The sequence below is a fragment of the Podarcis filfolensis genome (assembly GCF_964270895.1).
Source record: "Podarcis filfolensis genome assembly, chromosome: 18".
Lineage (NCBI taxonomy): Eukaryota > Metazoa > Chordata > Lepidosauria > Squamata > Lacertidae > Podarcis > Podarcis filfolensis.
This window is the reverse complement of record NC_139622.1, coordinates 10,257,529-10,270,143: the sequence shown is the minus strand read 5'-3', so window position 1 is coordinate 10,270,143 and position 12,615 is coordinate 10,257,529. Positions and strand designations below refer to the sequence as shown.

Here is a 12,615-nt window from a genome sequence, read left to right as displayed (position 1 = left end):
GAGGCCGTTTAGGGCTTTCAAGGTCAGCACCAACACTTTGAACAGTGCCTGGAAACGTACTGGGAGCCAATGTAGGTCTTTCAAGACCAGTGTTATATGGTCTCGGCGGCCGCTCCCAGTCCCCAGTCTGGCTGCCGTATTCTGGATTAGTTGTAGTTTCCGGGTCACCTTCAAAGGCAGCCCCACGTAGAGCTCATGGCAGTAGTCCAAGTGAGAGATAACCAGAGCATGCACCACTCTGGCGAGACAGTCTGCGGGCAGGGAGGGTCTCACCCTGCATTACCAGATGGAGACCAAGACTGGATCCAACAGTCAAGGAGGTGGTTTCTACAAGTGAGGAGCAAGTGGGTCTCGTCCCCCTGGGAAGGGAGACTGTCTAGGAGAAGGAAAACTCTGACCTTCTTAGGGTTCCCATATTTCAAGAAGTAAAAACCCGTACAAAAAAAAGTTGTTGAGCTTTTTTGGGGAAAGTTCTTCAGCTTTGGGTGGGGGGGAGTTCTTGAGCTTTTTTGCGGGGATGGGGATTTCAAAAGTCCGGACATTTTGCCAATGTATGGCAACCCTGCATTATACTGAATCAGGCCGTTGCTCTATCTAGCTCCTTGTCTCCTGCACTGGCTGGCAGCTGCTAACACCAACATGTACCGTCCCCAGTGCCGGATTTATGTATAAGCTAAACAGCGGGTGGCGCTGTGGGTTAAACCACAGAGCCTAGGACTTGCCGATCAGAAGGTTGGCAGTTCGAATCCCCGCCATGACGGGGTGAGCCTCCCGTTGCTCAGTCCCTGCTCCTGCCAACCTAGCAGTTCGAAAGCACATCAAAGTGCAAGTAGATAAATAGGTACCACGCCGGCGGGAAGGTAAACGGCATTTCCGTGAGCTGCTCTGGTTCGCCAGAAGCGGCTTAGTCCTGCTGGCCACATACCCGGAAGCTGTACACCAGCTCCCTTGGCCAATAAAGCGAGATGAGCGCTGCAACCCCAGAGTCGGCCACGACTGGACCTAATGGTCAGGGGTCCCTTTACCTTTGCCATGTGTGCAGGAGATCAGACATGGGGACAGCTTTTCCTCGGGGCAAGGGGTTGTTCTTCCAACCCCAACCAATCCTGCAACTCCTTGAGGGACCATGACATGCCTGGGAGGTCGCCCCAGCCCTCCTGGCCTCGTCTCTAACCACTGATCCATCCTGTCCCCTTTCCAGATGACTCTTTCCTGAGAAAGGGGCGAGGAAGGCTGGCCCATCAGGACACAATTAGGAGACGTGTTGTTTTTGGTGCCCTGTCGACTTGTCTCCCTTGCCTGTCTCTTTGCTCTCGTTCCCGGTTGTCCTTTGCTGGGCTGGAAAACGATGCCACAAAGTCAAAACAGATGGGAGATGCTTTCGGCCGATGGGAGGAAACCGTTTTCCGCCAGAGCCGCCGTCCCATGGGGGACGGGCAGGGCTGGATTTAGGTTTGCCGAGGGCATCAGCTCCTGAAGGGAATGGGGCCCTTTATATGTCCAGCTGTCCTTTGTCAACAACAAATTGCCGCTGTTTTTTTGTGTTGAATATATGCTATATGGTCATTTATGGACCTCATAGGTATCTCAAGCCATTTGCACATGTGGCCATGCAACCAGTCCATGCAGAATGTAGGCACCCTATATATAGAAAGGAGCAAATTGGTGATATTTTAGGGAGCAGGCAAGCAGGCGGGGCCCATGACTTACGTCCTAGGAGCCTACACAACACAAAACACTGTTGCTGGATGTAGATCTTATTATATTTGGTTTTTATCTTAGATTTTGGAAATGTACATCCAGGTTTTTTTTTTCCTTTAAATTTTTTTGGGGCCCCCAAAAAAGCAGGGCCCTAATCTATAGCTTGTTTAAAGGTAAAGGTAAATGTTGGAAGCTGCCCAGAGTGGCTGGGGCAACCCAGTAAGATGTTTGGGTTATAAATAGTAAAATTATCATTATGGAACGGGACGTCCCTATTTTCATCAGGGAAATGTTGGAGGGTATGAAATATCTCCAAGGAAGGAGATCACACCGACTTGTGAGGGTGTCAAAACGGCTCTGTTCAGCAGAAAATTATTCCACAAAACCACACACAGATAACCATTCTCTCTCACACACACACTCACTGTGGAGTCTAATGGGGACGACAGTTCCTGCTTTTATAAAATGGAGGGTTTATTTTTAATTTTTTTTTAAAGCTATTGTTATTCCATCTCTATCGCTTCCTTCCTGACGGGAGGACAGAAAATTCTCCCCAACACGGCCTTCGCCAAAGACACACACACACAACCTGCTCCAATTCAAAACGTCTGTAGTACGTAACGGATCCAGGCGATGTATTTGGAGATGCGAGTGTAGACGTCAGGGAACCGGCGGTCTCCGCAGCGGCGTCCGTTGAAAGAGACGATCCCGTGGACTCTGGAACCGCAAAGCAGGGGTCCGCCTGAGTCGCCCTGGCATGCGAGGGAGACAAAAGTCAGTGTCAAAGATACCCAATCTGAAGGTAAAGGTAAAGGACCTCATGACGGTTAAGTCCAGTCAAAGGCGACTATGGGGTTGCAGCACTCATCTCTGTGTGGCTTCCAACATATATAAAATACTGTATTTTTTGCTCTATAAGACTCACTTTTTCCCTCCTAAAAAGTAAGGGGAAATGTGTGTGTGCGTCTTACGGAGCGAATGCAGGCTGCGCAGCTATCCCAGAAGCCAGAACAGCAAGAGGGATTGCTGCTTTCACTGCGCAGCGATCCCTCTTGCTGTTCTGGCTTCTGAGATTCAGAATATTTTTTTTCTTGTTTTCCTCTTCCAAAAACTAGGTGCATCTTGTGGTCTGGTGAGTCTTATAGAGTGAACAAATACGGTAATATATAAAGGTAAGGTAAAGGACCCCTGGGACGTGGGTGGCGCTGTGGGTTAAAGCACAGAGCCTAGGACTTGCCGATCAGAAGGTCGGTTGTTCGAATCCCCGCGACGGGGTGAGCTCCCGCTGCTCGGTCCCTGCTCCTGCCAACCTAGCAGTTCAAAAGCACGTCAAAGTGCAAGTAGATCAATAGGTACCGCTCTGGCGGGAAGGTAAACGGTGTTTCCGTGCGCTGCTCTGGTTCGCCAGAAGCGGCTTAGTCATGCTGGCCACATGACCCAGAAGCTGTACGCCGGCTCCCTCGGCCAATAAAGCGAGATGAGCGCCGCAACCCCAGAGTCGGCCGTGACTGGACCTAATGGTCAGGGGTCCCTTTACCTAAAGGGCCCCTGGACGGTTAAGTCCAGTCAAAGGCGACTATGGGGTTGCGGCGCTCATCTCGCTTTCAGGCCGAGGGAGCCGGCGTTTGTCCGCAGACAGCTTTCCGGGTCATGTGGCCAGCAGGACTAAACCACTTCTTGTGCAACGGGACGCTGTGACGGAAACCAGAGCACGTGGAAACAAGCTGCGCCTTCATTTTCGAACATTTCAGAAGTCAAACGGACTTCCGGAACGGATGAAGTTTGGCGTGTTTGTTTTTGCTATTTATTTTGCCTTTTTTGAATAATTTGCTTTTGTGACTGTTTGGAACCCAGTTCAGCTACTGATTGATTGATTGTGTGACTGCGGAAATGGATAAAAGCCCCCTATCCAAACAGCGACCATCATCAGTGCAGGTAAGGAAAAGAAATTAATTCGATTTTTTGTCATCATTGATTATTGTTTGCATTTCATGGATCTATGGTCTCATTAGAGCGTAAAATCCATGTTAAATTGCTGTTTCAGGGGTTGTTTTTAAAAGTCTGGAATGGATTAATCCGTTTTGGCTTACTTTCTGTGGGAAAGCAGCGCACTTCGGTTTTGGAACGTTTTGGTTTTGGAACGGACTTCCGGAACGGATTAAGTTGGAGAACCAAGGGACCACTGTATATGGTTTCGCTTTTCATATTTTTATTTTGAATAATGCTCTCTCTCTCTCTGTTTTATATAGAGATTATAAAAATAAATCTTTTGCAGAAACGAAATAAATAAAAACCTGGCATTCAGAATTCAAGAAGGTGCTGGGGTTTCCGGTTCAGAAAAAAAAAAATAGCACTCACCGAGCAGAATCCCTGGAGACTGGGGTCGGTGTTCGCGGCGCAGATCATGCAGCGGCGGATTTGGCCAGCCCACGATACGTTGCATGCTTTCCGGTCGACAATGGTTGTGTTGGCCTCCATCAGTATGGTGGGGATTGTCCCAAAATTGGAGGTGTCCCCCCAGCCTGTCACGTGACACATGACTCCCGAGCGGGGGTCGGTGTTGGCTCGCGGGATCCTGACACGTTGAACGGCGTGATTGAAGACGGCCGAGCCGTTCAGCTGCAAGGTGAATCAAGGGACATGTTTAGTGCTGGGGTTAAGCTTTGTCTCCCTCTAGCGGCAGAACGGGGTATTTAAGCAAGGACAACTGTGACTCAAAATCGTTTTGAGGTCTTCTAATCGCGGATGGCGCTGTGGTCTAAATCCATCCTGGATTATCGTTTCTAGAAGGCTAAATCAACCTTTTGTTAAGTTTCCAAGTTTCAGCTGCAAAGGATATTCTACTGACCTCACTCCTGTTGAGCAAGGAAGGATAATAACTGAACAAAATAGCCTTTCCTAATAATAATAATAATAATAATAATAATAATAATAATAATAATAATTCACTATTTATACCCCGCCCATTCTGGGCAGCTCCCGACACAATACAGTGGTACCTCGTGTTAAGAACTTAATTTGTTCCGGAGGTCCGTTCTTAACCTGAAACTGTTCTTAACCTGAGGTACCACTTTAGCTAATGGAGCCCCCATTACAGAAATTGTGTGGCGGCAGCGGGAGGCCCCATTAGCTAAAGTGGTACCTCAGGTTAAGAACAGTTTCAGGTTAAGAACGGACCTCCGGAACGAATTAAGTTCTTAACCTGAGATACCACTGTAACTGAACAATATATTTTCCCCCCAGGGTCTGAATCCATTCCTATAGCTAGCCTGCTGAGCAAACGATGATTTTGCAAACCTTGACCCAACCCAATTTTACCTGTGGCCCTGTCCCCTGCTGTCATCCGGCCCCACAAAAATTGCTCAGGAGGGATTGCGGCCCCCAGGGTTGAAAAGGTACCCCCCCCAGTACGGTACTTTATAGAGCAGAATGTATTTAGCCAGAACTTCCCTCGCCCCACTCACTTTGAGCAAGCGGATGTCGTTCGTCACGGTCCCAGAGTTATAAAGAGGGTGAGCGATGGATTCTTGCACCCCAAAAATCTGCTGCGAGGCCTCAGGGGCCACGAGGGAGTGGGCGCCGAGCACGATGCGGACGGACGGCGATCGCCTGGAGTTTCAGTTTGGAAAGCGCGGTTACAAAGCAGCTAGATACTGACTGGTTTGATCAGACAAAAACCCAAAAGAATAACCCAGAAACATAGCTGTCAACTTAGATTTGAAAATAAGGGACCAGCAGCCTCGGGAATAAGGGATCAGCAGCCAAAATAAGGGATTTTCCGAACACAGGTATTTTCAACTTCTGAGCCCCTCCGAGCCAAAGGCAGAAAGCCCAGCCAGCAGCCAAGCGAAGCCTCAAGCGGTGGTTCCCACAGCGCAGCAACCCTGCAAAGGGGGTGCAGCAAGGGAAACCACCGTCACCTCTCCGCTGGGAAGCGCTGAGCAAAGGCGAGTCCCCAGGCAACGCGGCCGATTTGATGGGCACAAGGCATGCAAGCTCCACCCCCCAGTCGTTCTTAGACTCCTTATTGGGTGAGCAACGCAGCCAAGCAACACAGTTGGAGCCTCCCTCCTCCCTGGCCGGCAGGGAGAGAGGGAGAGGAGCTGCTTCCTTTGAAACCTGGGAAATTTAAGGGACATCATCAATAAGGGACAGCAGCGGGACACAGCGCTGGGATATGGGACTGTCCCGCCAAATAAGGGACAGTTGACAGCTATGCCCAGAAACAATGGAAACGTTTAAATGATTATTTATGTAGACAAAGATGAAGTGTAAGGTATTGGTTTTGTTTAGAATAGATTTAGGAAACTTATTGATTAGAATATTTGTATGAGATTGTGTGGGGAAAATACGGAATAACAGATACAATTTTGCTTAAAATGTATATAGGATGTGCAGTGCAAGCGATGGAAGTCAGTCAGTGGAATTTTATTACTGAGATATTTGTAGAATCAATTTGGAAGAAATTCATCCAACTTTTCTTCTTATTTTTTATTTTCTTCCTTTTTTCTTTTTTGTTCTTTTTTATATATGTGTGCTTATCTGAAATATATATGTATACATGTATTTGCAGTATTTTGCTTGTATTTTGTAACAATAATATTAAATAAAATTTAATAAAAAATACAACAACCAGCAGATATAGGAAGGGAAGGCAGGAAAATCCAGACAGCGGAAACAGCCCAGACAGACAGCTGTCTGTCTTACTGGCCCAGTTGCTGCAGAATACCCATTGCACATTCGTAAGAAATTTATCTTTTAATCTGGCAGCACCTAAACTCTGGAACTCCCTGCCACTTATCACAGGCAGGATTCTCCGCTGTCGTTCTTTCAGTCCCTGCGAAAAACGTTCCTGTTTAGACGACTCCAACCAGACATGGAGGATGTGGACGTACGATCGAATCTGTCCTTGGTTTATTGCTGAGTTTTTAATCTTAGAAAAGCAGTGAATGGCCCCCTCAACGTCACCCAGCGAGGATTGTGGCCGAGTGGTGGATCTGAACCACACATGAAAAACTTAAAACAAATCCTTATTTCCTGATGAATAGCCTTTCGACTGGGAAGGGACGCGGGTGGCGCTGTGGGTTAAACCACAGAGCCTTGGGCTTGCCGATCAGAAGGTCGGTGGTTCGAATCCCCGCAATGATGGGGTGAGCTCCCGTTGCTCAGTCCCTGCTCCTGCCAACCTAGCAGTTCGAAAGCACATCAAGTGCAAGTAGATAAATAGGTACCGCTCCGGCGGGAAGGTAAACGGCGTTTCCATGCGCTGCTCTGATTCGCCAGAAGCGGCTTAGTCCTGCTGGCCACATGACCCGGAAGCTGTACGCCGGCTCCCTCGGCCAGTAAAGCGAGATGAGCATCGCAACCCCAGAGTCGGCCACGACTGGACCTAATGGTCAGGGGTCCCCTTTACTTTAGCCTTTGGACTATAATGTAACTATCCACCCTGGTTCCAACTTACCTGGGCATCAGGCAGTGAGCTGCCGTCATGACCCACTTTCGGCGCACCAAGAACCCACCGCAGACGTGCGCCCCATTCACCTGGATGGAGGCCATGAAGGGCTGGGAATGGGGCACAACTTCCTTGCCCCCGATAACCCAGCCCCCCCAAGCGCTAGGGGCAAAGAACCAGAGACCTGTGTGAGAAAAGGCCGTTGGATGAATAGGGTCAGAAAACGTCCGGCAGGTTGCGGCAGAACTATTTAAAAGCAGTTCTCCAAAGTTGCGTCGGGAGACAACAAAAGGAACATTTACAGTCAGAGCTCGGAAGTCGAACGGAATCCGTTCCGGAAGTCCGTTCGACTTCCAAAACGTTCGGAAACCAAAGCGCGGCTTCCGATTGGCTGCAGGAAGCTCCCGCAGCCAATCGGAAGCCTCGGAACCAGACGTTCGGGTTCCAAAGAACGTTCGCAAACCGGAACACTCACTTCTGGGTTTGTGGCGTTCGGGACCCGAAATGTCTGAGTCCCAAGGAATTTGGGATCAGAGGTACAACTGTATGCAGTTTCAGCGGAGTACGGAATAGTTTAGGCCCCAAAGGATATTATTTTATTTGCAGAGTAATGGATAGGTATGCTTTCAAAATGACAGCAAGGCTGTTCTTCTATGGTTCTCCACGGCGTGTTGTTGTGAGCAGGGATTTTCAACTCCGACAGATATGAAAAGAGAAAGACTTCCTTGTGTTGGAGGATGGATAGCGGCTAATGGATTGAGGTCGAATCCTGACAGAAGTGCTGTTTCTGGGGGACAGGGGGCGGGAAGATGTGGAGGACTCCCTGGTCCTGAATGGGGTAACTGTGCCCCTGAAGGACCAGGTGCGCAGCCTGGGGGTCATTTTGGACTCACAGCTGTCCATGGAAGCGCAGGTCAATTCTGTGTCCAGGGCAGCTCCATCTGGTACGCAGGATGAGACCCTCCCTGCCCGCAGACTGTCTGGCCAGAGTGGTGCATGCTCTGGTTATCTCCCGCTTGGACTACTGCCATGCGCTCTACGTGGGGCTGCCTTTGAAGGTGACCCGGAAACTACAACTAATCCAGAATGCGGCAGCCAGACTAGGGACTGGGAGCGGCCGCCGAGACCACATAACACCGGTCTTAAAAGACCTCCATTGGCTCCCAGGACGTTTCCGAGCACAATTAAGTGTGTTGGGGATGACTTTTAAAGCCCTAAACAGCCTCGGTCCAGTATCCCTGAAGGAGCATCTCCACTCCCATCGTCCAGCCCGGACACTGAGGTCCAGCTCCGAGGGCCTTCTGGCGGTGCCCTCCCTGCGAGAAGTGAGGTTGCAGGGAACCAGTCAGAGGGCCTTCTCGGTGGTGGCGCCTGCCCTGTGGAACTCCCTCCCACCAGATGTTAAAGAGAACAACAACGACCAGACTTTGAGAAGACATCTGAAGGCAGCCCTGTTTAGGGAAGCTTTTAATCTTTGATGCTTTATTGTGTTTTTAATATCCTGTTGGAAGCCACTCAGAGTGGCTGGGGAGGCCCGGCCAGATGGGCGGGGTGTACGTAATAGATGATGATGATGGTGATTATGATGATTACTGCATTGCTGTGGGCTGGACTAGATGACTCTCGTGGTCCCTTCGAATTCTTACGTAGATTCTATGAAGGTTCCCTATCAATGTATATACATCAATACAGTGGTACCTCTGGTTAAGAACTTAATTCATTCTGGAGGTCCGTTCTCAACCTGAAACTGTTCTTAATTTGAGGTACCACTTTAGCTAATGGGGCCTCCTGCTGTCGCCGCGCGATTTCTGTTCTCATCCTGAAGCAAATTTCTTAACCTGAGGTACTATTTCTGGGTTAGCGGAGTCTGTAACCTGAAGTGTCTGTAACCTGAGGTACCACTGTACAGAGCCAGAGTAATGTCTGTGAATTTGTTGGGTCTGCTTCCCGTACCCCTCACACGTAGCAGAGAAAGAAAAACCGAAGTGTTGCTTCAGATTAAACTGAAACAGCCGTATGACGAAAGGCGGCAGATACATGTGAACTGATGTGGTTTTACATGAGGAAGAAAGATGGGAGATGGGAGCCAGAGAACTGTAGAGTTGGAAGAGACCACTGGGACCACTCAAAAAACTTGTTTGCATTTATTTACTGATACAGTGGTACCTCAGGTTAAGTACTTAATTTGTTCCGGAGGTCCGTTCTTAACCTGAAACTGTTCTTAACCTGAAGCACCACTTTAGCTAATGGGTCCTCCTGCTGCTGCCGCATCGCTGGAGCACAATTTCTGTTCTCAACCTGAAGCAAAGTTCTTAACCTGAAGCACTATTTCTGGGTTAGCGGAGTATGTAACCTGAAGCGTATGTAACCTGAGGTACCACTGTAAAAGCATTCACACCCCTGGCCTATTAGTGTCTCCCAATTTTTTTACACATCACTTGGGAAGACAGGCCAACAAACACCAGTGTATTGGAAGAAGCAAGGATCACCTGTGTCAAAGCTATGATTCTTTGACATCAACTTCGTTGGACTGGTCATGTTGTGCGGATGCCTGATTATGGTCTTACAAAGCAACTACTCTATTCCCAACTTAAAAATGGAAAGCGTAATGCTGGTGGTCGACAAGAGAGGTTCAAAGACTCTCTCAAGGCAAATCTTTAAAAATGTAGTATAAACACCGACAATTGGGAAACACGGACCTGCGAGCGCTCCAGTTGGAGAACCTTTACCAAAGGTGTTGTGGGCTTTGAAGACACTCGAACTCAGGACAAAAGGGAGAAACGTGCTAAGAGGAAGGCACGCTTGGCAAACCCTCACCGGGATCAACTCCCACCCGGAAACCTGTATCTCCACTGTGGAAGGACGTGGGGATCCAGAATTGGCCTCCACAGTCCCTTACGGACTCTGTTAAGACCGTTTTCATGGAAGACAATCTTACTTGGCTAAGAGGGATCGCCAAAGATGACGACAACAGTGTCCTCAGGGTGGCAGAGAGATTGTAACCCGAACGCACCCGAAACTTCCCATCTTACCTGCTTGGAGAAGGACGAGAAGGAACCTTGGCGTTCTCACGAGGAGGAACGCCTGAGAGGCTTTTGCCATCGTCAAGAAACGGGATCTGTATTCGAGGGATCTCTGGGCGAAAGGATTCGACTGGGAGAATAGATCTTTGGAGAGGGGAAAAGAGCCTTGTGTAGCCTTCCTTTAGGGAAGTAGCTCAGAGCTTAAACCGGCGCCTAACCCAACAGTGGAGGTCGGTGGTTCGCCTTCCTCCTCGTCAGCGCAAGGGATGGATCCGGGAAGGCGTTACTCAAGCCAGCGTGGTTTCCTCATCCTGGGGGGATTAGGAAACATTTTCCACTGGGCCCCTTGAAGAGAAAGAGCGAGTCCAGGCTCAGAAGTGGGGGGCGAAGGGGGAATGGGAGCCATTAATCTGGTATATCTAAATTTAAAAATTCCTTCAGTAGCACCTTACCAATAACAAACTTAGTTGGTCTTTAAGGTGCTACTAGGGACGCGGGTGGCGCTGTGGGTTAAACCACAGAGCCTAGGGCTTGCCGATCAGAAGGTCGGCGGTTCGAATCCCCATGACGGGGTGGGCTCCCGTTGCTCGGTCCCTGCTCCTGCCAACCTAGCAGTTCGAAAGCACGTCAAAGTGCAAGTAGATCAATAGGTACCGCTCCGGCGGGAAGGTAAACGGCGTTTCCGTGCGCTGCTCTGGTTCGCCAGAAGCGGCTTAGTCCTGCTGGCCACAAGACCCAGAAGCTGTACGCCGGCTCCGTCAGCCAATAAAGCGAGATGAGCGCCGCAACCCCAGAGTCGGCCACGACTGGACCTAATAGTCAGGGGTCCCTTTACCTTTAAGGTGCTACTGGAAGGATTATTTTTATTTTGTTCTGACTACGGCAGACCAGCACAGCTACCTACCTGTATGTGGTATATGTGGTATACAGCGGTTCCGCTCCTTTCTTCCGGGCCGTGTCCAGAAAGTGGTGGTGGGGGATGAGTGTTCAGACCCCTGGGCCCTCACTTGTGGGGTGCCTCAGGGTTCTGTCCTTTCCCCCATGCTTTTTAACATGTATATAAAACCGCTGGGAGAGATCATCAGGGGGTTTGGACTGGGTGTCCATCAATATGCAGTTGATACCAAAATCTACCTCTCTTTTAAATCGGAACCAGTGAAGGTCCTGTTTGAGTGTCTGGAGGCGGCTGGATGATGGATGGCGGATAACGGATTGAGGTTGAATCCTGACAAGGCAGAAGTGGTGTTTTTGGGGGACAGGAGGCGGGCAGGTGTGGGGGACTCCCTGCTCCTGAACGGGGTGACTGTGCTCCTGAAGGACCAGGTGCGCAGCCTGGGGGTCATTTTGGACCCACAGCTGTCCATGGAGGCGCAGGTCAGTTCGGTGTCCAGGACAGTTCCATCTGGTACGCAGGATGAGACCCTCTCTGCCCGCAGACTGTCTGGCCAGAGTGGTGCATGCTCTGGTTATCTCCCACTTGGACTACTGCTATGTGTTCCTCACTTCCTCCAGCGTTCAGGGGGTTGGACTAGATGACCATTGGGTCCCTTCCAACGCCACGATTATGTAATTCTAGGATTCTGACTGTTGTTATGCTTTTTTAAATCATTTTTTTTATTACGTGTTCTTAACGTTGTACAATGCCCTTGGATCTATTGATAAGGGGTGGTACATAAATGATGATGATGGCTGCTTTACACTGAGCCAGACCTCTGGTCCAGGGAGCTCAATACTAGTAAAGTTCATGCATTAGCTGCTCCGTTCCTCAAAATAATTAAAAAAAGGACCCCTGACCATTAGGTCCAGTCGTGGCCGACTCTGGGGTTGCGGCGCTCATCTCGCTTTATTGGCCGAGGGAGCTGGTGTACAGCTTCCGGGTCATGTGGCCAGCAGGACTAAGCCGCTTCTGGCGAACCAGAGCAGCGCATGGAAACGCCGTTTACCTTCCCGCCGGAGCGGTACCTATTTATCTACTTGCACTTTGACGTGCTTTCGAACTGCTAGGTGGGCAGGAGCAGGGACCGAGCAACAGGAGCTCACCCCGTCATTGCGGGGATTCGAACCGCCGACCTTCCGATCGGCAAGCCCTAGGCTCTGTGGTTTAGACCACAGCGCCACCCGCGCCCCAATAATAATAATTTTATTGTCATTGTGCAACCTGTGTACAATGAAATTAAACGACCCTCCCTCCCCCCACCAAACACTCAATCTCTTATCGAACAACACACCACCTCGCAAGCCAATTTCGCTATGTTACGTTACGTTAATATTTTCTATTATCTATATGCCGCCCAAAGCCGTCTCTTCCATGCATTTGCCCAACCCCCTTTTGAAAGCCATCCAAGCTGGCCTTCCCTGCTTACTGTGGCAGAGAGTTCCACAGTTTAATGCCATGTTCCGCGAACGACTCCCGCATCTCCCTGCTGGCTTTACAGTGTC

At 49.7% G+C, this 12,615-nt stretch overlaps 1 protein-coding gene across 1 annotated transcript; it reads right to left on the bottom strand.

The window, feature by feature from the left end:
* Positions 1 to 2,045: 2,045 nt before the first annotated feature.
* On the bottom strand, positions 2,046 to 10,559 carry LOC310753508 (serine protease 57-like). Its single transcript, XM_083594883.1, has 5 exons — positions 10,186 to 10,559; positions 7,163 to 7,337; positions 5,166 to 5,310; positions 4,060 to 4,320; positions 2,046 to 2,453 (listed from the first exon to the last, which is right to left on the bottom strand). Exons 1-5 carry the CDS (start codon positions 10,253 to 10,255, stop codon positions 2,301 to 2,303), a joined length of 804 nt encoding a protein of 267 aa, XP_083451009.1. The 5' UTR covers positions 10,256 to 10,559; the 3' UTR covers positions 2,046 to 2,300.
* Positions 10,560 to 12,615: the final 2,056 nt, after the last annotated feature.

Coding starts and splice junctions, on each gene's coding strand:
- LOC310753508 (XM_083594883.1), bottom strand. CDS start 10,255: ATGGCAAAAGCCTCTCAGGCGTTCCTCCTCGTGAGAACGCCAAGGTTC. Junction 7,338..10,185: donor TCTCGTCCTTCTCCAAGCAG/GTAAGATGGGAA, acceptor TTTCTCACACAG/GTCTCTGGTTCTTTGCCCCT. Junction 5,311..7,162: donor GCTCACTGCCTGATGCCCAG/GTAAGTTGGAAC, acceptor CTGAAACTCCAG/GCGATCGCCGTCCGTCCGCA.